The sequence below is a fragment of the Penicillium paradoxum genome (assembly GCF_028828445.1).
Source record: "Penicillium paradoxum strain IBT 22861 chromosome Unknown utg000007l_segment0_segment0, whole genome shotgun sequence".
Classification (NCBI taxonomy): Eukaryota; Fungi; Ascomycota; class Eurotiomycetes; order Eurotiales; family Aspergillaceae; genus Penicillium; species Penicillium paradoxum.
Window position 1 is genome coordinate 5115819 of NW_026643185.1, and position 23957 is coordinate 5139775.

The following is a 23957-nucleotide window of genomic DNA, read 5'->3' on the forward strand; positions in this document are numbered from 1 at the left end:
ATCGGAGGGTTGGAAATTATAGGTTCGATAAAATGAGAAGCTCCGTAATGCAGAAATAGCAGGCCGGTGGATTTGAAGGGGATGGGGGAAGATGAGAAAAGGTTGCTGGGACGAAGAGCTGTCGGTGGCCGAGCTCCAACAACGTCAGCCATGGAGCATCACGTGATGGGATCTAGGTTTCTAATCAGGTGCGATTGGGTTCTATCTACTTGCATTACTTTGTTTTTGTATAATATCTCATTTTCTGCTCGTATCTCTTGGAGATATATTTTGAGTCAAGTCTATGTCCAACTCAGTTATAATAATAGGGGTTTCTGGGGCTACCTCGGACGTTGCCCAGGTTGTTCAGCACCTCTTCTCGGCCAAACTTGAGCAGACGAAGTCGAGAAATGTAGTCATCGTTATTGACTGGTACAACGTTAGAAATAAATCATAAAAGAAACATAACAGCTGGTACATACCGTAGCCACCACACATTCGCCTCTTCCCAGTAAACTGAGAGCGACCATGCAACATTCTCCAGTTATCGAAAACTAAAACAAAGATGTAAGTTGATATGATCATCAAAATGACAAATGAAGAAGCCTACTGAGCGCAGAGCCTGGTTCAAGCTTCGTCCACATTTCCTTGCTCTTCAAAATCTCGTTATAGTGGCGCGCAGCGCGGTACCACGAGGATTGTTCCACTGCCGTCCAATTGACCTTTGGTGCGCGGTCATAGTTGTTCCAGCGGATTTGATACAGCGACCGGAAGTCTGGATGGAGCGAAAAGACTGGGGCCATGGAAGATGGTTGGATACAGGTATCTTCATTCCCGCTTGCGTGCCATGGCTGCCGATGCTTCAATAATTCGCCATAATGCATCGGTTCCTCGAGGCGTAGTTGGGATGCGGCTGCAAACCCATCGACTAAGAGATTTTCTCCCCCAGAACCCTCGGTATGGGATAGCAAATGGAAGAGCTGGAGTCTGGCAGGATCTGTGAAATAAGTGTTGTCTGTGTGAGCACCGAGGAACTCATTGGTATATGCCGTATCTTTGAAGGTCAAATCGGCTGTAAAATCCCAAAAGCCACCTGAGGTTTATATGAGCCAAGTAAGACCTTAGCGCAAATCAATTCTGGAGTACATACCGTAGTGGGTATGTCTGATGAACGCGATCCGCTCGATGAGCTTCTGTGTGGCCTCTGGGTTCACAGGAACACCGTCTACAAAGCAAAATCCCCGATCCCACTTCTCAGATATTAGTAATTTTCACGAGTGGCTCAGGTCCAGGCGCTTACAATAAGGCTCAACCAAGTAGCAAGTGCTTTGTCGTCTGCCATTACGTCCTCATATTTGACTCTGGGACTTCGACTCGGATCCACAACTGGCTGAAAAGGCCTCCGGGGTATCAATATCAATATCAGTCAGTCCATGTGCCTTTAGGAAACTTACCGTGGCCCTTTTACATAATTTGGATTGAATCCAATTGAAGGCGACGATTTAATCGCTTCAAGATTGGCCCCAAACTTGTTCTGTGCGTGTGGGTGAAGCCAATCATATGGGTATATTCCCAAATGAGTATCAGACCCTGAGACAGTGTCAGTTCTGGAGGGTAAGAATTAAACCCGTGCGTGCCATCTCTCACACTGAATCTCGACGACATTGTCCTTATGCACGATTGACTCTGCCTGAACTTCCTGTGGAATCTGTAGGAGCACCGTTAGAGATAGAGTACGAACACCTTGGATTATCATATGTCCTACCGCAAAAGTGTCGCTTGTTCTTTGCCTAGTATCCGGATGAATACATTTGGGACACTGGCAGTTCTCTCTGATCGAAAAGATCAGTTGTCAACAAACATCCAACCTTCTACTTTCATATCTCGGCCACTAACCTGAGAAAAAATTGACCACTAGCGAATGAAAGTCAGTGATTATTCGACTTGTCTTGGGGCTATGACTCACAATTTTAGAGTGCTTGTTTGATCCTGTTTTTCAATTCCTGGAAGAGTCACTATATCAGATCTGGACCAAGCTGACCGAGTAACTTCGTTGGTTATCGTGATGTTCTGCAATCTTGGGGAGCCAGATGTGACATGTCGGGAACCATTCTATCGACAATAGGACACAAAGATCAAGTTAGTTCCAGAGATCTTCGTCGATTAATTCGAACAAGATCAATTGTACTGGATACATACCAGACTACCGGGGAAAAAGCGGGGTCTCAAGCTCTTGAGCCTACTCCGAGATGAATTAGCGTCCAATGGATGTTCAAAGACAAAAGAATATGACAGGAGGTCTTACCCTGCGCGACTCCACATCTCACTCGATCTAAGTGCCGTACGCCAGCCGAAACTCATGGTTGTTATGTAGGTAGTACTAAAGGTGCAAAGGGGGGAAAGGTAAATACACAATGCAGTTCCCTCAGATCCGGGGAAGCAATTAGGGTCAAAGCTTCAAGTTCGGGTTGAGGGGGCTAGCCGAGGGTAGGATCACGTGCAAGTATAAGAAGGACGATATTAGACCGGAAAGGTATAGATCAATGGATATGGTACGATATTCGGACCCGAGATATAACTATTTACCGCTTATACATTTTAAGATGCAACCGGTATCTGATTGCTTTCAGCTCGGTTGTAACAATCACAGCTTGCTCTTCACGCCCGTCACTTTCAATAGACAACGGCCATTGCTCAACACAACCCGACCCTTGTCGTTTTTAGTAACAAAGCGGACCTCCTCATAGCCATCCTGGACATTGCCCATTCTCCAAATTTCGGTGATGAGCTTGTCGCCGGGTCGCACAGGCGAGGCAAAGCGAGCCTGAAACTCTTTCATATTGGCAGGGTTACTACCACCCAATTCACGTAGAACTCCATGCGCAGCGGAATTCCAGCTGAAAAGGCCATGAATAATAGTGCCACCGAAGCCCATCTTCTGTCCAGGCTCCGGGGTAGCGTGGAGAGGGTTGTAGTCACCGTTGAGACTGGCAAGAAGTCAGCATCGGATGTCTCAATCATCTACTTTTTACCGCTCGGAAATATCAGAATGAGCCTTGTATGCAAAGTATACTTACCGATACAGGTGAGCTGTCTCCATATTGCTCTGAACAACATGGGTAGCATCGGGGGCCTTGCCCTCGGGCGGGGGGTAGTTGACAGTGCTAGGTCCTATTCAAATCAGTTGGTAAGTACTCCATATTTTCCACTGAATAGAGTAAATTGAACTTACCCTTAGGACCACCCCAGCCACCTTGGCCGACCAGGAAACTACTGCTCAGGACCTTTGTGTACACCTCGCCGCTCTCCTTATCAACAATAGACTGTTCAGTCTCGGTCACAGTACCGGGCTTGCCTTTATCATAAACACCAACGACCTTGTTGCGCAGCTCAAATTTGCGCCCTGCGCTAGTAGTGGGAAGCGACTTGAGGATCGTGATCTTGCGCTGGCCATCAACGCCATGGCGATAGTCCAGGTCCGGCACGCCGGGAATGCGAACTGCACTTTGACGGGCATAGAAATCAATCACCTCCTGATCAGTGAGCTTAAAGGCTAACGGGTTTTGGCGAACGTCAATGTGATGGTCTTCAAGTTATGGGATACATTCAGACATACGGAGAATGAGAGAATAGGTCGGGAAGACCGAGAAGTTCGGATCAAGTTCCTTTATACTGGTTAGATGAAAGTACCTTGCTAAGCTATATGACTTATTGCTTACATAGAGGAAGTGCAACTCGTCGGCCTTGACGCCGATGCTGTTGGCGAATAGTAGCACATCGCGCTTCTGCCAAGAAACCTCTTTGGCGGGAAATTCGTGACCAGCTCCGGGGGCCGACATTGGAATAGTTGTAGATGGTAATTGACAAAAGATCAAATGGACAGGGAAGTAGAGTGAAATCAAGACAAGGGAAATTCGGCAGTTTAATATAGCTCCAGCAACTGCGGGGACTGTAAGAAGCCGAGGATCTGATAAGTTTTTGGGGCGCCCTTTGCTTTGCCGACGACGGCCTTCTTGGCACGTTTTCCCGCTGCCAATCACCGACGCTCGTTTCCTATGATATTGTACCCTACGGGGTACAAGGGTGGGTTTTGATTTACATGGAAATCATGTCCAGAAGAAGAGCGTTGGGGTTTGCTAAACTAAGCATCGACTCGGGGTATCTACCTGGAAATTCGAGGAGCTTCAGAATGATATGCCTCCGTTCGCGCCGCAAAATGCCTTTTTTTTCCTGCCTCCCAAGAACTAAACGCCGAAATAAACAAAGGCAAAAGCAGATGTCCGATTCGCCTCGGGCAATTTCATATATGCCCATGCCATAATGCATTGCCTGGACGAAAATATTTCCCTCAGATGGTGCAATCATGCACTTGTACATCACAATGACATCATATTAGAAAAGAGATAGAAGATTTAACACCTATAATGCATTAGTATGATGACCTAAATCCGAGGACAAATCTGAAGAGAAAGCTTACATGCGGTAGAAGCAGCCACCCTCGGCAGCACGGGTGGGGTCAGCGGTCTCAAACTTGTATGAGACGCTGATGTCCAAGTCGCGCTTGTTCTTATCGTTAGGGCGGTTCTCGATCCAACCGGTCACACGCTCATCCTCTTCAACAGTGAGGACATCACGCAGGTAGAACACGGTCTGCTTCCAGTGGGTGTACTTGGCGTGGGGACCAGTGGAGAAGTGGATGGGCTTGTGGCAAGCGCTGAATTCAATATCGAACCAAGCGATCATTGCGTGGATGAAGTCGGGGCGCTTGGCGGTGAGAGCATAAGGCACCTTGAAGGCGAGATCGGCGGTGGTGACGGTGTTGAGATCAAAGGTGATGATAGGGCAAGGATCAGTCACAAGGGCCTTCATCTCGACGGTATCGACGAGGGGCTCGTTGAGGGCAATCTCCTTCATGGGGCTGTAGTCGAATCCGTAGACGTTGTCCCAGACTAAGCTTGGTTAGTAAAACATACAGAAAAAGGTCTGACAGAAGAATGCTACTCACATCCGATCTTGTCATCCTTGTAATCGCCATCCTCGATACCAGCAACGTACATGGTGGCCTTATCGGGGAAGATCAGACCACCGGGGTTGAGGTAGGTGTCACGAGCGTAAAGCACGGTATCCAGCATGGATTCGTAGAGAAGGAAGTAACCCATCCACTCAGAGATGATGATATCAACCTTGGGGAAAGGAAGGTTGACCTCCTCCATCTTTCCCTGGAGCAGAGTGATCTTATCGGACAGGCCGTTGACGTGAACGATCTGACGAGCCTTCTCGATGATCGAAGACATATCAACACCAATGACGTGCTTGGCGCCAGCACGAGCAGCGAACCTATGACAAAAGTCAGTCAACAGGATATCCTGGACTAGGGCAAGAGGTCAATACATACATGCTCAGGATACCAGTTCCACAGCCGACATCGAGGACAACTTTGTCCTTGAAGATGTGGCGGTTCTGGTAGATGGAGTCGCGGTAGGAACGTGTGCGGACATCGTCTTTCTAGAAGAAAAAGAAAGAACGTCAGTATCATATACATAAATAGCAGATGAGCCAGCCAATTTATACTTACAAGCATCTCCTCGTGGATACCTGTGGCGGGATAAAAAAAAATGATCGTCAGTAAAAGCCACACTAGAAATTTCCCGTCATGCATCGGAATAATTTACCGTGGTGGTCGTAGCTATAGATTTGTTAGCATCAATGCCCAGATATCCCAATCAATGAAGAATAACGTACCTAGTGAAGTAGCGGACTTCAGAATGTTCCATGCCAACCATGCGATCAGCACTGCTGGTCATCCCCTGAGGGGTATCGGCTCCGGTATCCATCTCGACGGTATGGAAAAGAAGAACAAGTGTTGAATGAAAAAAAGGAAGAGTGAAAAAAAATAACAGGAAGGATGTTAAAGATAAAACCTCAACAGCGATCGAGTCCCTCAACTTTTTTTTTCTGATTATTTGCCCACCCGCCAAGCTTAACTCCAATCCCCGCCCGCGCTAACCGCCTCCGGGTATCACGTGAGATAGTCACATGAGATTGGAAGCCCTTATTTCCATAGGGCTACCGGTATAGATGTACAACCCTGAGAGGCCCAGAGTACAATACCTACATAACATACATGTAGATATGTACCTGCATCTTACCTGGGTGATATTTGTGCTGAAATTAGCAAACTTGGCTGTTTAAACCAAGGACAATAAATACCAATCAATTATATCCATAGATCCGATATCGAAAGTAGATCAATTCCAAGGTTGCGCCATTAGCCTTGCATTTTGCTACGATAATGCTATATATCCTTGAAGGCTACACGCAATAAAACATACAAGACTGATAGGTTCAATTAGACTTTAGAGATTGAAGTTGTACAAGTCGATCCATGGCGCTGTGGGGTAAATAGAGAACTGGTTCGATCCTGCCAAGACCACCGAGGGAGGCTCTGTGATGCCGCCGGGAGCTCCGCTCAACGTGTCATTCTTCACCAAGCTTACGCGTGGATCGCCTAAGTTGAGATATTTGGATCAAAATGTATCTGGGCGTTGGAAAAGTGAATATCTACACTCTCTTCGCTTTTGTTTTCCTAGCCTCACTTATTGGCAGGTCCAACGCGTCGTTAGGGGACCACCTCCCGGACTTCAGAGAATGCGTCCAGGTACGGGTCCGCAATCAACAAATCCGTGGACACAGCTAACGATCCCAGGTCTGTAAAACGGAAAACTGTCAGGATGGGAATTCAGTCTTACGTAGGTCTATCATTATTCTCACATTTCTCCACGTTCCCCCTTTCTGACCTTGCTAGCCTTGCACCACCGTTTGCTACTATGGACCTGCCCTGCCGAATGTGACTACACCTGTCAACATGTCATTACCGACCGTCGAGTTGCGCGTGACCCTCCAATGATCAGCCCGATCGTACAGTTCCACGGGAAATGGCCGTTCCGTAGGCTTTTGGGTATGCAGGAGCCCTTTTCAGTGCTCTTCTCCTTCTTCAACTTCGCCGCGCACTGGCACGGCATGTCGCGTATCCAGGAATCGATTCCCTCCTGGCATTCACTCCGCCCGTACTACATGATGTTTGGGTACATTGGTCTTGCAAGCTGGAGTTTTAGCATGATCTTCCACATTCGGGATTTCCCCTTGACCGAAAAGCTGGACTACTGGGCGGCCGGGGCCAACGTGCTATACGGACTCTATCTATCTGTTGTCCGAATCTTCCGTCTGGACCTTGAAACTACTCCATACCGGCCAACCCTCCGTCGTCTGTGGACTGCTATTTGCATTTTGCTATACACGTTACACGTGTCTTATCTCACCTTCTGGTCCTGGGATTACACTTACAACATGATAGCCAACGTGGTGGTTGGTATTATCCAGAACCTCTTGTGGACCGGGTTCAGTATCTTCCGATACCAAAAGTATATGAAGTCTTGGACCGCCTGGCCTGGTATGATTGTGGCGTGGATTATCTTGGCCATGAGTCTGGAGTTGCTCGATTTCCCTCCTTGGAATGGGCTGATTGATGCGCACAGCCTGTGGCATCTGGGCACAGTTGTACCCGCTGTTTGGTGGTATTCGTAAGTCTTCTCCATTCATACGACTTAAGGTACTCCTATGACTAATACATCGGGCGCTGCCGACAGGTTCCTGATCAGGGACACACAGGACGATATTGCGGCGCATAGGCTGAAGGCATAGAGGGGATAGGAAATCAGTAAAAATTGGGGGTCTGTATCCAAAAAGCCCCTACAGAACAGCATAGATATGCCCACATGTCATGCTTGACTGTATCTTAGAAGTGGAGGTAGCTATAATGAAGATGGAGATGCTCCCCACCAGAATGTTTACAGTCACGATTAATTTCCACGGGGGCTCGTGCGCTAGATATGTTATTGCCACGTCCTATGTCGCGCCCTGGTACCTGAGATCCCCGCTATTCGCTCTCACCGCTAAGGCCGTCGCAATAAGTCGTGTCTCACCCCAAACCCCTCAGCCGCTTTTTTTTATTTCAAGTGCTCCCCTTCTCCTTGACCTCGACTTGACTGGAAGCTTCAAAATACCTTTTCTTTTGAAAGTTCTTCCTGTGATTTATCCCTAACCACAGACTTGCACCATGGCGTCCCCGGCCGTCAAGAAAGCGATCACCGAGGCCGCCTTGCAGTACACAAAGCCCGAGGGCAAGGTCTTTGAGTATGGCACTGCAGGAGTAGGTCCCATTGCTGAAGGAATACTTTATTATGGAACCTGTTCGACTGACTTTTCTGTTTTCCATTACAGTTCCGCATGAAAGCGTAAGTTTTTCTTCCAATATGGCTGATCCACCCCGCCTCCACATCCTCTAGAACCCCGCGATCATCCTATTGTTGACGCCGACTTGTTCTGACCGATTTGGCCGCGCAGCGACCTGCTCAACACCGTTGTATTTGCAGTGGGCTTGCTTGCAAGCCTGAGATCCAAGAAGCTCAGCGGACAATGGATTGGTGTTATGGTTACCGCCAGTCACAACCCCGCGGAGGACAATGGTGTCAAGTTGGTTGATCCCATGGTGAGTTGAAGCCATTGATACCCGCTATATTAGGATTCCCCTTAGGACATATCTGACTATTTATATTTCTTTAGGGTGAGATGCTGGAAGTGAGATTAACCCGCGTCGAATGACCAAATTCGGAAATGTGCTCACTGTCATAACTAGGCCGAATGGGAGGAGTATGCGACAAGACTGGCAAATGCTCCACTGGATAAGATCGCCGATGTCTATGATGATCTTGTCAAGGAGATTGACGTGAAGATGTCGAACCCCGCCCGTGTCGTCTTCGCTCGTGATACCCGCGCTTCTGGCTCCCGCCTGGTGAGTGTCCTGAACGCTGCGCTTACCGCAACAGAGGTCGAATTCATCGACTTTAAATATATGACCACTCCCCAGCTTCACTATGTTGTTCGTTGCAAGAACACTCTTGGCACACAATACGAGTATGGCGAGCCCACCGAGCAGGGATACTATGAGAAGCTCGCCAACTCCTTCAAGAAGGTTATGCGAGGAGTCAAGGTCCAGGGTTCTTTGACTGTCGACTGCGCCAACGGTGTCGGTGGACCTAAGTTGAGGGAACTGATGAAGTTCCTCTCTGGAATTGATATCAAGGTTGTTAACGACGATGTGATCAACCCTGACGCACTGAACTTCGATGTACGCTTCCACCTAGTTAAGGTCCAAATTTCGATCATCCCCCTAACCATGTGTGCAGTGTGGTGCCGATTACGTTAAGACCAAGCAACGCGCCCCTCCTTCTTCTAAGGCTGCCGTGCTTGATCGATGCGCTTCCCTTGACGGTGATGCCGATCGCCTGGTTTACTACTTCCAGGATGAGAGCAACGTGTTTCGTCTCCTCGATGGTGACCGCATTGCGACGCTTGCTGCCTCTTTCATTGGAGATCTTGCCCGTAGTGCCGGAATCGCCTCGAAGCTCAAGATTGGTGTTGTCCAGACCGCCTATGCTAACGGCGCTAGCACCGATTACATTGAGAAGGTTCTCAAGCTTCCCATTATCTGCACTAACACTGGTGTGAAGCACCTTCACCACGCCGCATTGCGGTTCGATGTTGGTGTGTACTTCGAGGCCAACGGACACGGTACTGTCACCTTCTCCGAGAATGCCCTGAAGGTCATCAAGAACACCGAGCCCCAATCACCCGCTCAGCAGCACGCCCTGGAGAGCCTCCAGGCTCTGACTGACCTGATTAACCAGGCTGTCGGTGATGCTTTGTCCGATGCGCTTCTTGTGGAGGCCATCCTCGCCCACAAGGGCTGGTCCCCCAAGGAGTGGCTTGGAACCTACACTGATCTTCCCTCGCGCCTTGTGCGTGTTGAGGTCAACGACCGTTCCATCTTCAAGGCATATGACGCCGAGCGTAAGCTCGAGTCTCCTGCCGGTCTGCAGACCGTTATTGAGTCTCTGCAGTCCCGCTACAACAAGGGCCGCAGCTTCGCCCGTGCCAGTGGTACTGAGGATGCCGTCCGAGTCTACGCCGAGGCGGCCAGCCGCTCCGAGGCCGATGACCTCGCTACTCGCGTTGCCAACGCTGTTAGCGAGGCAGGCAGTGCCTAATGGATTCCCTGGTTTTAGTTGGTTCTCCAGTCTTCACGAATGTCGCTAGACATCGGTGCAAATTTGGAATATGTTGCATTTGAGTACTGGCCTCAGTGAATCAAGACAGCGGAGACCTCTGTTGACTGTATGGGCCCCCGCAAATATGGTCCAGGAAAATATTCGATATCATTTTGACGCAGTAATGAAATCTATGGTTCTTTTATTATTCAAACTCCCCAAATTCGTAAGATAGACCACTTTTTCATGTACAAAGAGCAATAAGACCAGACTAACATTCTAGCCCTCTTCCTGATCCATGGCATCCCGACTTCGCTTGCCCTTAAAGGAGAACTTTCCTTTGCCTTTACTTCCCTTCTTCTCATCATAATGCTTCATCGCCTGAATGGCGTCACGCTGTGAATCACTGGTTCTTTCAGCAAAGACCATGGCCTCTTCTTTATCCACATCATATTCAGGAAGCTCTTTTCCAAGTGCTGATTCTATACGCTGCCAAACTTCCACGTCGTATTGCTGTAAACGGGGAGAGGAGTTAGTATCAGGATCCCGTAGATGAAAGAATGAAATATAACTTACCGAGACGAGGGAGATAGCTTTTCCACTCTTTCCAGCACGCGCGGTTCGACCCACACGGTGAATATATGTTTTACTATCCGACGGAAGATCGTAGTTGAGAACCACATCCACACTGGGAATATCCAAACCACGAGCAGCAACGTCAGTGGCGACCAGAATCTCTCGACTCTTGGAACGGAATTTGCCCAGTGCTCCCAGACGAGCAGATTGCGACATCTGTCCATGAATTGGGATTGCGCCGAAGCCCAGACCGCGCAGCAAGAAAGCGACACGCTGAGTTTCATGCACGGTGCGCATGAAGATGATAACGGACTGGCCAATAAATTCATGGAGGAGGTAGACAAGGTAAATATCCTTGTGCTTATAGGGCCGCAGCAGATAATATTGCTGCAGGGTCTGCACTGTAGCGTATTTGCTGGTGGAGATCGACACGCGAGCAGGGTTTGACAGTGAAGCTCGCTGTAAGGATTCGACCTTTGAGCTAAGAGTTGCGGAGAAAAGGAAGGTGCGGCGTTCGCGAGGCAGGACCTTGAGAATTTTATCGAGGATGGGACCAAAGTCCATATCGAGGAGTCTGTCGGCTTCGTCCATGACGAGGTATTTCAGATTGCGGAGGGAGAAGCCCTTGGTGTTCTCGAGGTGGTCGAGAAGTCTGCCGGGTGTGGCAACGATAATGTGAGGCTTCTTGCCCAGGGCGATCGATTGGGGAACCATGTCCATACCACCGACCAAGCAGGTGGATCTCACGTTGATTGTTGAGCCGAGGGACTCGAACGATTGTGAGATCTGGTATGCGAGTTCACGGGTGGGAGCCATGACGAGACAGAAGAATGGCTGGGGCTTATCCATCAGGGCAGAAAGTACAGGCAGTGCGAAAGAAGCTGTTTTTCCGGAACCTGTCTCCGCAAGTCCGATAATATCACGACCTTGAAGTGCCAGCGGAATCGATTCGGCCTGAATTGGGGTAGGTGCCTTGTATCCCATCTTCTCGCAAGCCTCGCAGAGTGAGTCAATGAGGCCTAGCTCCTTGAATGTCTTGGGGGCGCTGGGCGCACTGGGCTCGGTTTCGGAGGAAGCATCTTCGACATCCTGCTCCTCAACTGCAGCTTCGGGGCTTGGAGACCGTGCAGAAGCATCGCTCTCTTCAACCGTTTCAGCAGGTGCCGCGTGTGCGACCTTGCGCTTCTTGGTAATCGGCATTTTGGATCGTGTTTTATCAAAACAAATAGGGAAAGATGTCGTCGTCGTTGACTATCTCAAAAGAAATAATTTAATGTGGGTCCGCAACATTGTTGATCCGGCGCTGTTTCTGAAGTTAATTTTTGGAGAAAAAAAAACCTCGAGCTGTTGGACTTGGTATTCATTGCTTTTCGCTGCCAATTTCATTTTTCTCGTTTCTAACATCAAAATGGCCAAGCAACGTGTTAAGAAGCGCACCCACCAGAAGCCGCAAAATGCTTCTGCCGTGAAGGGCACTGCTGCCTCAATGTCCAAGACCCCAAAGTCTATGGTCATTCGAGTAGGCGCTTCTCAAGTCGGTAGCAGTGTGACCCAATTGGTTAAGGATGTCCGTCGTATGATGGAACCCGATACCGCTGTGAGATTGAAGGTATGTTTCATCACTCGAGGTTTGCGCGCTCTATCTAACAGACAACCTAGGAACGCAAATCCAACAGACTGAGAGATTATACCGTTATGACCGGCCCTCTCGGTGTTACTCACCTTATGCTATTTTCCAAGTCTGCAACTGGCAACACAAACATGCGACTCGCTGTCACCCCTCGTGGGCCGACTCTCCACTTCAAGGTTGAGAACTATTCGCTGTGCAAGGATGTTGAGAGATCCATGAAGCGCCCAAGAAGTGGCGGACAGGATCACAAGACCCCGCCGCTGTTGGTCATGAACAACTTCACTACGCCAGACGCAACCGAAGATTCCAAAGTGCCAAAGCGCCTCGAGACCCTCACAACCACGATCTTCCAGTCCCTCTTCCCTCCCATCAACCCCCAAAGCCAACCTCTGTCATCCATCCGCCGTGTCATGCTGCTCAACCGAGAGCCTGCCGAAAAAGATAGCGATTCATATATCCTGACTTTACGCCATTACGCCATTGCCACGAAGAAGACCGGTGTGTCGAAACGAATCCGTCGCCTGGATCCCAAAGAGATCCGCAACCGAGACAAGAAGAAGACCGCCGTCCCCAACCTTGGAAAGCTAGAGGATGCCGCCGATTATCTTCTTGACCCATCTGCTGCAGGCTACACATCAGCAAGTGAGACCGAGCTAGACACCGATGCCGAGGTTGAAGTTGCAGAGAGCACGACCCGCCGAGTCCTGAACAAGCGGGAAATGCAGCGCCAAAAGGCCGCAGAGAAGGGTCAGGACAAGCCAGCCCATACCCCTGGTGTCGAGAAGCGAGCGGTGAAGCTGGTAGAGCTTGGCCCTCGCTTGCGGCTCCGCCTGATGAAGGTTGAGGATGGAGTCTGCGATGGCAAGATTATGTGGCACGACTTTATTACGAAATCTGAGAAGGAAGTGCGGAAGCTTGACCAGAGCTGGGACGTTCGCAGAAAGGAGAAGGAGCAGAGAAAGAAGCTGCAGAAGGAGAACATTGAACGAAAGAAGCAGGCCAAGGCTAAGGCCAGGGCTAATGGCCAAGAAGTGGCTGATGACGATGAGGATGTTGATATGGATGATGATGAGGATTGGCTCAGCGATGATGACTTTGACAAGGAGGCTGATGGTGAGGGTGAACCCGAGGATGACTCCGAGTCTGAAGCCGATTCGGATGATTCCATGGAAGAGTAAATGGTCTTCTCGAATCACCCCATGCTTTTTTATCAACTTCTACTTGGTTGCGTACGTTTGATGAAGGAGCCGACTCTTGCGATTGAAGCATCTCAGGAATTCAATGGCTTGTGCCCCTTCGTCTGTCAAATTGGTGAACTCAATCAAAAATGACGGGCCCCGCCTTCACGTCTCCAATGTTATATCCATGTCATATATGGACCAAAATTTCTGTCACTGTCACATACCCGAAGGCATCTCGGCGTTATCTTAGGTTTTGTCTTCACATAATGCAGTCTTGCAAATCCATTGTTCAATGTCAAAAGTGTCTAAGATTTAAACAAATCACGCAGTATACAGTGCCATGTATGGCAGTAACAGTAGCAAGATTGGGGGCCTTTTCTCAGGCTTGCATAGAGCTGCGAGTCCTACTCGTGAGTCTCATTAACAATCGCCATGCAACCTTGGGTGCCTAAGGCCATTCTGTAATGGGTCGTAGGTCGTGCCTGCCTTTTACGCATTCGCGTTCCTTCCCAAGTCGACAGGATGTAAACAAAAATCCAACTTCGTCTTTAGCGCTACATCTGAAGTTCTGAACTATCTCCAATTCGCTACAGCCAGGCCTTGGAGAGAACAAAACAATGGCCAGGTCAAATATCGATTCATTCATTTCAGGATATACAAAGACAAGGGTGATCCATTCCGCAATTCGTTATTCGTGAATGTGGTCTATTTCTTCAGCTTTTCATCGACGATCCTGTTGACCATCTTCTCCAAGATAGCAAAATCTCCACCGGAAGTACCAGCAAAGTATCCCTGCACGCTCTTCTCGACATACTTGCCGACGATATCGATTTCAACGTTGACAAGGTCACCGGGCTTTTTGGCCGCAGTGACCACCTTCTCTTGCGTGTAGGCAATAAGCATAACCTCCCAGTATCCATCCTGACCATCGACAACCTTGGTGACAGTCAAGCTAGCACCATCGAGAGTCACGTAGCCCTTCTCCACAACATAGCGCAAGATATCTCTATCGCGTGGCTGCAGGCGGAATACCAACGAGTTTCCATCGGGCGTGACCGAGAGAATCTCTGCAACGGTATCAACGTGGCCCTGCACAAAGTGTCCTCCCATCCGGGTGTTTGCTGAGACGGCGCGCTCGAGGTTCACGGGAGAGTTTGCCTGCAAGGAGCCTAGATTTGTGCGCCGCAGCGTCTCCGGTGCACAGCCAACCTTGAACCAGGTCTTATCGAATGCGGTGACGGTAAGGCATGTTCCTTAAGCCCAAGATTTAGACAATATCCCACAGATCATAGTTGAAGAGCGAATTACCATTCACTGCGATACTATCGCCCAAGTGCGCGTCGGTAAGGATCTCCTCGCAGTCGGAAATGGTGAGCGACGTTCCCCCGCCCCCGCTTGACGAGGTATCGAGGGGCTCCAAGGCCGTGACAGCTAGTAAAACCACATAAGCTATGGTTTCGATGGTCTCATGGATCGGCGAAACTCACTTCCAATCGTTTCGACAAGACCTGTGAACATAGTTGCGGTTGATGATTACGAAAATGTGCTGTGGTCCACCGTGAGCCACCTCGGCTTCGGCAGCTCCTCCGAGCGGTGTCGGCGTCGGCGTTTTGGCGGAGATTCGCCGGTTTCCCCAGATCCCATTTAATGGGTCTCCTTGCTATGTATTTTAACTTCGCTGTTTGAATTGCATCCTTTTTGTCTCTGCTGCGCTCTCAGTATATATCATCATGACAGTCGCGCTGAGATTCCACGCTGTTGCCCGTCGATCGGGCTTGTCCTGGGGTAGCTATACCCTGCGGCGCACGGTGCCAGGACGGAGCTATTCCACTGCAGTTCCCGCTGATGGATCATTGCCTTTGGCTGGTATTCGGGTGCTTGATATGACGCGTGTTCTGGCCGGTGTGAGTATATATCTGGACATGTATGCCGTGTGTTTGTAATTCGTGCTGACTTGTTTTAGCCTTATTGCACCCAAATCCTAGGTGATTTAGGGTATGTACTGAGCTTTGGAGCTATAAAGAAGCTCTGATTAGTGACTTCTGTGATATGATATGCTGACACAGCGAAATATAGAGCGGACGTCATCAAGGTTGAACATCCTGTACGCGGCGACGATACTCGAGCCTGGGGTCCGCCGTATGCGCCGTATGAAGATGCTTCCAAGAAAGGACCTGGCGAAAGTGCCTACTATCTGGCTGTACGAGCATTTTTTAAGCCATGAACAAACAATCATGATCCTAACAATGGATATAGGTCAACCGGAACAAGAAATCTCTTGGTCTCTCCTTCCAACACAAGTCGGGCGTCGAAATTCTACACAAGCTTGCAAAGGAGTGCGATGTCCTAGTCGAGAACTATCTCCCTGGAGGTCTCAAAAAATATGGCATGGACTATGAGACATTGCGGGAAATCAATCCTAAGTTGATCTACGCCAGTATCACCGGGTATGGCCAGACAGGCCCATACAGCAACCGAGCAGGCTACGACGTCATGGTGGAAGCCGAGATGGGATTGATGCATATCACCGGTGCCCGGGATGGCGCACCAGTGAAGGTCGGTGTTGCCGTTACCGATCTGACCACGGGACTGTACACATCAAATGCCATTATGGCGGCTTTGATTGCTCGGGGTCGCACTGGGCGGGGTCAGCATATCGATGCTTGCTTGAGTGACTGCCAGGTCGCTACGCTATCAAACCTGGCGAGCTCTGCGCTTATCAGTGGCAAAAAGGATTCAGGCCGTTGGGGCACAGCACACCGTAAGCAGCGAACGGTCTCTTGTGGTATAATGACAGACTAACATCTCCCAGCATCCATTGTGCCTTACAGGAGCTATAAGACCCTCGATGGAGACATTCTCTTCGGCGGTGGCAATGACAGACTGTTTGGTGTGTTGAGTGATCGATTGGGCTTCCCTGAGTGGAAGACAGACCCCCGCTTCGTCACCAACAGTGACAGAGTGCAACACCGAGCTGAAGTTGACGGTATGATCGAGAGCACCACGGTTCAAAAGACCACACAGGAATGGCTGGATATCTTTGAAGGCAGCGGTATGCCCTATGCAGCTGTCAACGACATTCAGGGAACCCTGAACCACAAGCATGGTCAGTCTACTTGTTTTCTCTACATATAACAAGACCCTTGCTGACTCTATAAACAGTTTTGGCGCGAGATATGGTCACAGAAGTTGACCACCCTGCATGTGGCCCCATCAAGCTGGTCAACACACCTATCAAGTACTCTGAGGCGAAGCCGGGTGTGCGCACACCTCCTCCCACTTTGGGCCAGCATACAGATGAAATCTTGGGTAGTGTCCTTGATTATGGAGAGGCAGATATTGCCCGTCTTAAGGAACAGGGAGTCATCTCCTGAACCTGAACTTATTAATGAGAAACATGAACAACATCTCCCGAGGTCTGTATATAAAAAATTAGAAACATAGGAAGCTAGAAATCTCTGGCATTCGAATGGCCACTCGGCGTTTGTCGTGTCCTTTTCTTAATTTTAAATTGTCTTTAATTTGCACATAAATTGTTGTAGCTTAGCTATAATTCTATAGATGAACGTGAAGGTAGTCACAAGTACTATGCAGGTCTCAAAGGCGACACTCAATCGTGCACTCAATCGGCATATAAATGAACAAAAATCTCCGATAATGTGTACAAAACAGAATAATCATAACGAATAGCCTACAATCAACCTTCAGACGTCAGTTAACAATGGAGCAGGGCGATTTAAGGTTGCATCGGAAGCACGTGACCCTATACAGAAGGCTTTCATTCGACGACTTCACTCCAATCCTGCTTTCAATACAAGGGTTGAGAGGGACTCACTATGTTTGTCTGATCATTTGAGCAACCTCCCTGGTGCCTATTGTGACCAGTGTTGAATTGGAAGACAGGCATTGTCCTAGAAAAAACACAACTATTCTCTTGAAAAATCTCCGCCAAATCTCGTTTTAAGATTAAATTGCAAGAAAAATGACGATGCGAGTCTCAGCAGCACTCATGGATCTTCCTGCCCCAGAGATCAACCCTGTTCATCCCCAAAACATTCACGAGGGCGATATATTTGACCACAAAGGCATCTCTGACCTGCCACGCCACCCTGAGCTTATGGCTAACAATCTCCCTTGGGAAAGTCGTCAAAACCCAGCACAACTTGAGGAAGAGGCAGGTTGGGCAAATTCCAGAATCACAGAAATGATCCAGCAAAGTGCCGGTGCGGAGCTAGCTTCAAATCGAACTCGATCTGGTCGTCGTGTCAATCAGCCAGCTGTCCCAGATGCGAATTCCATGACAACCAATGGGCTAGCTGCACCTGTCAAAGCAAAAACAAAGAAGAGGAAGCGTCAAACCCGCCAGGTGAACATAATTTGCACGGGTTGCTATCGAGGAAATAGCCCCTCGAACAATTTTATTGTTCTCTGTGATACATGTGATGCTCCATGGCATCAGAAATGTCATAGTCCGAATATTGAGAACGAGGTCATTGAGATTCCGGAGATGCAATGGTTTTGCATCAAGTGTAAGCCTGCTCAACGCCAGCCGAGCCAGACCAAATCTCAAAAGAAGGCTGCAGTCATAGGGCAAAAGGCTGGACGCCCAAAGAAGCACCCTGTGTCTACACAAGAAGTTGGTGGAAATTACTATTCAGAAGAAGAGAGACGGGCATATCTGTCGTCCCTTTCACACGATGCACTGGTGCAGCTCATATTGAAAGTCTCAAACAAATGGCCCTCTGTCCCCATGTTTCCACCTAACATGGAACCCGTGACTGATTTCACTCCATCACTTCCAGCGGCGCCACACAATCAGCGGACTTCAAATCCCGCATTGAATACAATCTCTGATTCTGCATTCATTGAGAGAGCAAACATATCTTTGAATCCCTATGCCATGGATTCGACTACCACTGCCCCGGAGTCCACTGGCCCGGAAGCCCATCAACTCTTGACTGAATTGCTCTCCGAATCTGCTCCCATTCCTTCTCTACCAGAGCCTCTTGGAGATCTAAATACCCATCAGGAGTTGACTGCAACTTCACATGGATACCCAGCAACAATTGCCCCCATGTCTTCTGTTGCGACGGCGTTGCAGCACCCCTCGGAGACTGTGCTCAAGTCTACATCTCAAGCTGCGAACACAGCTCAACCTGCCCGCAAGGCTTCTCTCGTTTCTTGGAACTCTGACCTGCTTACCGATGACGAATCATCTTATTCTCAATCGCGCCCACAGTCTCTTACCCCATTTGCGTCTCGATCCTCACAAATCGGATCCTATCATGGATCGGAGTTTGATGCTGAAGATTACCGCGCCTACCCTGAGCCTGGTCAGGGATTTCGTGTGCCGTCGACCCCGAGTGATCTTGACATACTCGCCGAGGATAAAGATTGCCCTACCTTCAGTCATTCGATTAGAGCAGTCAAGAAAGCTCAGAACAAGAAGCCTCTTTCGCCCTTGGGTCAACGCAAAAAGGGTCTTTGATCTACGATTTCGTTTCTAACTAATAAAGGGAAGGGTTCAATATCTGGCATAACCATGGGGGGACTTTCGGCGTTCTGTACTGGAGTTTCTTTTCAACGAAAGGAGAAAGAGGCATAATCGCTATGATCATGATCTGGTTTGAATATCCAGCTTTGTTTTCCAATAATCTATCTCCTTTCTTTCGTGTTTTCCGCTACAAAGATCTCGTCATTTGACATGGAATTCTAACAATGTTGTTATTTCCTTGCGTAGCCTTCTTACCTTTTTTCCGGGTCCGAATGAGACCAATACCTATCGGTAATCCAGCAAGCAGTGCTTTCTAGGGCTATTTCTAGTCTAAACCTTTCTCTTCTAAACAGACAGGCAACTTGGCTGGAGAGAGCTGATCTTTATAGATTCCCTTATCTTATCGGCCCCGCAAAGCCAAACGCGTGTCGAATCTCGTGTCTGACCAGGTACTCACTGCACACCTGCACGTCCTGCGCATCTGATTGTTAGACCGGAATCAAACCCAAAGCAGACTTTGCAATGTCGACTCCAAATCCCCCGATTCTAAAAACAACGGCGAAATCACCCCGTCCAACCGCGGGGCAAACAAACTCACGCTCCAATCTCCTAACAATCGACACCCTAATCAGCATCCTCTCCAAATCTCTCCTAAACCCCTTTATAGCCTGGATCCTCGTTCTCTGTCTGCGTGCTCAAGTAACACCATCAACAGATCCAGCCTGGATTCTGACAGTGAGCTATGCAACTGCCATAACAGTCCTGTTCGTTGCGCGGACCATCAACCAGCGCATTGCGCACGGTGTCCCGCGCACAGTCGACTTCGAGAATGAGGTCGTTGTTATTACAGGTGGTGCGAGTGGCCTGGGTCTTTTGATCGCACAGATGTATGGTATGCGTGGAGCGAGTGTCGCCATACTGGATATCCAAGATGTTCCGGAGGATAGCCGGGATGAGATCTTTGGGGAGAGTGTTTTATATATCCCGTGTGATGTTGCTGAAAGGGAGGCATTGGAGGCTGCGAAGGGGAGGATTTTACAAAAGGTATGTTTGCTTTTTTGCTTTTGATTTCGTTGTGTGACCTTTGAAACCAAATGATGCTACTAGTACTCGGTACTGGGGATTTGTATGGTCGGACAGGTTGTGTTTATAGTGCTCTATGGCTTGCTTCGATTGAGGTCTGATTTGCTAAAATAATGCAGTTAGGAACACCGACGATCATTATCAATTGCGCCGCTGCTAGGATCAACGGTCTTTCGCTGCTCGATTTGCCAGCGGCGCAATTTGAGAAGACCATCCGCACCAACCTCATGGCGGCGTTCCATCTGTACCAAGTCTTCCTTCCTGGGCTCATAGCAGCAGAGACCGGGGGAACGCTTGTCACAATCAGTTCGGTGCTGGGTCAGCTCACTGCCGCGGGGCTGTCAGATTACGCAGCAAGCAAAGCGGGACTCAGCGCGCTGCATCGGACAATAGAAGCGGAGACCCGAATTTATCCGTCAATCAAGACATTGCTAGTGGAAACTGGGCAGATGTCAACGCCACTGTTCGATTGGGTGCGTGCGCCGAACAACTTCTTTGCGCCAGTCTTGGAACCTGTCGAAGTTGCGCGGGAGATGGTGGCAGCGATTGATAGCGGTCGAGGCGGCGTGATCAGATTGCCTTTTTATGCATCACTCGTGAATTGGTATGCCGTGCTACCCGCTGCGTTGCAGCGGATTGCGAGATATATCAGTGGAATTGATGCGGCTGTGACTCAAAGTCAAAAAGCATCTCGGAAGGTGGATTGAGATGTGGCTCGAATAATGACGAGCAGTGTATATTGGCATGAATCATGAAAAGGGCTTTATATGGGCCCAGACAGCATGTAAATAAAGCAGAGCGGTTTGCTTCACTGAACATATTCTCCATTCGACCATATTCTCGATTGCAAGACTTGGGGCGGAGCCTGGCCAATGGAAAGTCATAAAACAAGTTGAATGGTTTATTGTTCGCTGGCCAAAATCATCTTCTCACGCTCATGAGTTCTGGGCGCCAGGTTGGCCTTCTTAGTATGCTTGCGCACATTCTCCTCACGTCTCTTAATAGCATTGAGCTCCTCGCGCTTGATTTCGCCAGCCTTCTTGATAGGCTTGGGCACATGACGCTGGCGCTTGATGCGGCGGATTTGGGGCATGTGTGAGTAACGCTTGATCAGGGCTTGATCATATTCCAGCTTGGAACGTTGGCGAGCAGTCTTAACTCCACTGCGGTCCGATGCCTTAGCACGCCAGAGACGCACATTGCCATCGTCGGATCCCGTCAACACATACTTGTTGTCGGGCGTGAATGTTGCAGAGAAGACACGCTGCATCCGCTTTGTGTGATAGATGTCACGCGAGTGACCAGTTGATCTGTTCCATAGGCGAATTGTCCGGTCATATGAAGCAGTGACCAGCTCTTCACCTGTGGGGCTGAAGTCGACGTCCATAACAGCGGCCACATGATCCTTCAGAACATTGAGGGCGCGGTCCATCTTTCTCATATCGAAGATATAAGCGTTGTGATCTTCGTTTGCCACGGCAAAGTTGAATGCTTCCATGGGATTCCAAGAAATGGCGTTAGAGGCCAGTCTCAGAATCGTCTTGTGGACCGGCTGGGAAGTACGCAGGTCGTACATGATAACCGAACGGTCAATGGCAGTTGAAGCAAGGATGGAGGTCTCAGTCTGGTTGAAAGCAACTGATGTAATGGTATCAACGCTGGTCGGCCAGTGCATAGTCTGCGATGGTGTAGAAGAGGGCCGTGAGAGGTCATAAATAGAGATAACACCAGATGCAGCAGCAAAAGAGGGGAGAGTCCGGTGATGCGAGACGCTAGTGAAGGCACTGTTTCCAAGATAGGTTGCCATCGGCGGAGCCTCAGATGACGAGTTGTAAGGATCCCACAACTTGATTGTCTTGTCACTTGCGCATGACAAAAGTTTTCGCTCCGGCGTCCAGCACAAACCCTTGACCATGTTTTCATGGCCTTGGGTATTCCAGACTTCGCCCTGTGTCGTCAGATCCCACACCTTCACCACACCATCGCCACTGCCACTGGCAAAGCGTTCAAGAGAACCGGGGTCCTTTGCCATGGAGTAAACGCCATCAACGTGACCGTTGCCCATTTGCGCGAGGAAAGGAGCAGCAAACATGCGCTCCATCTTGATTGCATTGAGAGCTCGAGTATATTCACGAGCCCGCTCAAAAGGGTGCTGAGTCGGGTCCAGATTCCGCGACTGGCGAACGACAGCGGACCCGGGGGCCTGTTGAGACGCCGTGGAGCGGGAAAGTGCTTTGATTTTCTGTACATAATGAGCATGGCCATCCAATAAGCAAATTTTATAGGAAAAATACTTACCATGTTGGCGTTGTGAAAACTATGAAAAGAAGAAAAGAAAATCGCTGATGGAACTTTTTTTCTGTTTGATTTGCCAAGCGGGCGGTGAGAGGACGATGAGCTGCCGCCAGCTTCGAGCTCCCCGTTCAACCTGGTCATCAACCTCTCTTCAAACCACCATCTTTTCTTGCTCCCTTTCCCTCTAATTCCTCATCTCGATCGCTCGCCATTTGCCGTCTTTTATCATGTCATCCCAGGTCTCGCCACGGATTCAAGAGGTCCGAGACTTGGTCAAGCAGGATCCCTCGAAAGCAGCGACCAGTTACCAGAAGATCCTCTCAGAGGGCCCCGGCTCCACAGAGGCCTCTTCGCGAGACTATGAACATGCTTTGATTGGTTTGGGCGAGTTGCATCGGGATGCGAAGAAGCCGCAGGAGATTGCGGACCTCATCAAGACCAGCCGTGACACCTTCTCATCATTTGCCAAAGCGAAGACTGCCAAACTGGGTAAGTTGCGCGCCAGTTTACGTGCATAGAACCTAGCTAATGATAAATAATCTAGTCCGTCAACTCTTGGACCTGATTAGCGAAATCCCCAACACACTCGAACTCCAAGGCAACGTCATCCAATCATGCATAGAATGGGCTATCACTGAGCGGCGATCGTTCCTTCGCCAGGCCCTTCAAGCCCGACTTGTTGCCATCTATATGCAGAAGCAATCTTATTATGACGCTCTTACTCTTATCAATTCTCTTCTTCGGGAGCTGAAGCGCCTGGATGATAAGCTTATGCTGGTGGAGGTACAATTGCTTGAATCGCGAGTGTACCATGCTCTGGGTAACCAGGCTAAGGCACGCGCTGCTCTGACAGCAGCACGGACATCAGCTGCTTCCGTTTACACGCCGCCAAATCTACAGGCCGGTCTAGATATGCAAAGCGGCATGCTGCACGCCGAAGACAAGGACTTCACCACATCATACTCCTATTTCATTGAGGCACTTGAGGGATACAGCTCGCTCGATGAGGGCGACCTTGCTACGGCGACAATGCAGTACATGCTTCTTTGCAAGATCATGTTGAACCTGGTTGATGATGTCACACAGCTGTTGGGCTCGAAACAAGCGCAAAAGTACGCCAGCCCACGTTTGGAGGCTATGAAGGCTGTTGCACGGGCCCACGCCAATCGGTCCCTCGAAGAGTACGAGAAGGCCCTTTCAGACTACCGGTACGAACTGGGCAGCGATGTTTTCATTCGGAACCATCTCCGTCGTCTTTACGATGCCATGTTGGAACAGAACTTGATCAAGGTCATTGAGCCCTTCAGCCGGGTGGAGCTGGACCACATTGCCAAGATGGTGGGTCTGGACACACAGCAAGTGGAAAGAAAGTTGTCTCAAATGATCTTGGACAAGGTGATCATCGGTGTATTGGACCAGGGTTCGGGATGTCTGATCGTGTATGATGAGACAGAGCGGGACCAGGCTTATGACGCAGCACTGGAGACAATTGAAAAGCTCGGAAATGTGGTGGAAGGGCTGTATACTAACCAGGCATCTCTTCTGGAGTAGAAAGATGGGATTTATCCAATGCTGTTAGATGATGACTTGATAGGAAATAATCGAGACAATGC

General features: G+C 49.3%; 13 protein-coding genes across 13 annotated transcripts; 7 read left to right on the forward strand and 6 right to left on the reverse strand.

The window, feature by feature from the left end:
• Positions 1 to 292: 292 nt before the first annotated feature.
• Positions 293 to 2340, reverse strand: N7457_009400 (putative trimethyllysine dioxygenase TmlH; the record flags this gene model as incomplete). Its single annotated transcript, XM_057180443.1, has 8 exons — positions 293 to 408; positions 462 to 533; positions 590 to 1072; positions 1130 to 1229; positions 1280 to 1379; positions 1434 to 1586; positions 1629 to 1811; positions 2285 to 2340. 8 exons carry the CDS (start codon positions 2338 to 2340, stop codon positions 293 to 295), a joined length of 1263 nt encoding a protein of 420 aa, XP_057028829.1.
• Positions 2341 to 2623: 283 nt separating this feature from the next.
• On the reverse strand, positions 2624 to 3818 carry N7457_009401 (putative peroxisomal dehydratase; the record flags this gene model as incomplete). Its single annotated transcript, XM_057180444.1, has 5 exons — positions 2624 to 2966; positions 3057 to 3150; positions 3212 to 3532; positions 3596 to 3644; positions 3699 to 3818. 5 exons carry the CDS (start codon positions 3816 to 3818, stop codon positions 2624 to 2626), a joined length of 927 nt encoding a protein of 308 aa, XP_057028830.1.
• Positions 3819 to 4391: 573 nt separating this feature from the next.
• rmtA (protein-arginine omega-N methyltransferase HMT1) lies at positions 4392 to 5813 on the reverse strand (the record flags this gene model as incomplete). Its single annotated transcript, XM_057180445.1, has 7 exons — positions 4392 to 4398; positions 4457 to 4928; positions 4985 to 5316; positions 5375 to 5484; positions 5555 to 5574; positions 5652 to 5665; positions 5722 to 5813. 7 exons carry the CDS (start codon positions 5811 to 5813, stop codon positions 4392 to 4394), a joined length of 1047 nt encoding a protein of 348 aa, XP_057028831.1.
• Positions 5814 to 6511: 698 nt separating this feature from the next.
• Positions 6512 to 7680, forward strand: N7457_009403 (PGAP3/PER1 family protein; the record flags this gene model as incomplete). Its single annotated transcript, XM_057180446.1, has 4 exons — positions 6512 to 6637; positions 6686 to 6728; positions 6785 to 7559; positions 7626 to 7680. 4 exons carry the CDS (start codon positions 6512 to 6514, stop codon positions 7678 to 7680), a joined length of 999 nt encoding a protein of 332 aa, XP_057028832.1.
• A 415-nt stretch (positions 7681 to 8095) lies between these two features.
• agm1 (phosphoacetylglucosamine mutase PCM1) lies at positions 8096 to 10085 on the forward strand (the record flags this gene model as incomplete). The annotated part of the gene is made up of 6 exons (XM_057180447.1): positions 8096 to 8188; positions 8260 to 8273; positions 8383 to 8527; positions 8602 to 8616; positions 8675 to 9166; positions 9225 to 10085. The coding sequence occupies 6 exons, from the start codon at positions 8096 to 8098 to the stop codon at positions 10083 to 10085; spliced, it is 1620 nt and encodes a 539-aa protein (XP_057028833.1).
• Positions 10086 to 10364: 279 nt separating this feature from the next.
• rrp3 (RNA-dependent ATPase RRP3) lies at positions 10365 to 11861 on the reverse strand (the record flags this gene model as incomplete). Its single annotated transcript, XM_057180448.1, has 2 exons — positions 10365 to 10598; positions 10662 to 11861. The coding sequence occupies 2 exons, from the start codon at positions 11859 to 11861 to the stop codon at positions 10365 to 10367; spliced, it is 1434 nt and encodes a 477-aa protein (XP_057028834.1).
• Positions 11862 to 12069: 208 nt separating this feature from the next.
• Positions 12070 to 13469, forward strand: N7457_009406 (Brix domain-containing protein; the record flags this gene model as incomplete). The annotated part of the gene is made up of 2 exons (XM_057180449.1): positions 12070 to 12270; positions 12321 to 13469. 2 exons carry the CDS (start codon positions 12070 to 12072, stop codon positions 13467 to 13469), a joined length of 1350 nt encoding a protein of 449 aa, XP_057028835.1.
• A 708-nt stretch (positions 13470 to 14177) lies between these two features.
• On the reverse strand, positions 14178 to 14990 carry N7457_009407 (riboflavin synthase; the record flags this gene model as incomplete). The annotated part of the gene is made up of 3 exons (XM_057180450.1): positions 14178 to 14725; positions 14781 to 14903; positions 14960 to 14990. The coding sequence occupies 3 exons, from the start codon at positions 14988 to 14990 to the stop codon at positions 14178 to 14180; spliced, it is 702 nt and encodes a 233-aa protein (XP_057028836.1).
• Positions 14991 to 15202: 212 nt separating this feature from the next.
• On the forward strand, positions 15203 to 16846 carry N7457_009408 (CaiB/BaiF CoA transferase family protein; the record flags this gene model as incomplete). The annotated part of the gene is made up of 6 exons (XM_057180451.1): positions 15203 to 15376; positions 15436 to 15467; positions 15549 to 15672; positions 15729 to 16233; positions 16285 to 16578; positions 16635 to 16846. The coding sequence occupies 6 exons, from the start codon at positions 15203 to 15205 to the stop codon at positions 16844 to 16846; spliced, it is 1341 nt and encodes a 446-aa protein (XP_057028837.1).
• A 608-nt stretch (positions 16847 to 17454) lies between these two features.
• N7457_009409 (phf1/phf2 family PHD finger domain-containing protein) lies at positions 17455 to 18960 on the forward strand (the record flags this gene model as incomplete). The annotated part of the gene is made up of 1 exon (XM_057180452.1): positions 17455 to 18960. One exon carries the CDS (start codon positions 17455 to 17457, stop codon positions 18958 to 18960), a length of 1506 nt encoding a protein of 501 aa, XP_057028838.1.
• Positions 18961 to 19488: 528 nt separating this feature from the next.
• N7457_009410 (Short-chain dehydrogenase/reductase SDR) lies at positions 19489 to 20756 on the forward strand (the record flags this gene model as incomplete). The annotated part of the gene is made up of 2 exons (XM_057180453.1): positions 19489 to 20010; positions 20169 to 20756. 2 exons carry the CDS (start codon positions 19489 to 19491, stop codon positions 20754 to 20756), a joined length of 1110 nt encoding a protein of 369 aa, XP_057028839.1.
• Positions 20757 to 20950: 194 nt separating this feature from the next.
• On the reverse strand, positions 20951 to 22350 carry N7457_009411 (rRNA-processing protein SOF1; the record flags this gene model as incomplete). The annotated part of the gene is made up of 2 exons (XM_057180454.1): positions 20951 to 22291; positions 22348 to 22350. The coding sequence occupies 2 exons, from the start codon at positions 22348 to 22350 to the stop codon at positions 20951 to 20953; spliced, it is 1344 nt and encodes a 447-aa protein (XP_057028840.1).
• Positions 22351 to 22571: 221 nt separating this feature from the next.
• On the forward strand, positions 22572 to 23895 carry N7457_009412 (proteasome regulatory particle lid subunit RPN6; the record flags this gene model as incomplete). The annotated part of the gene is made up of 2 exons (XM_057180455.1): positions 22572 to 22833; positions 22889 to 23895. The coding sequence occupies 2 exons, from the start codon at positions 22572 to 22574 to the stop codon at positions 23893 to 23895; spliced, it is 1269 nt and encodes a 422-aa protein (XP_057028841.1).
• Between the last annotated feature and the right edge of the window lie 62 nt (positions 23896 to 23957).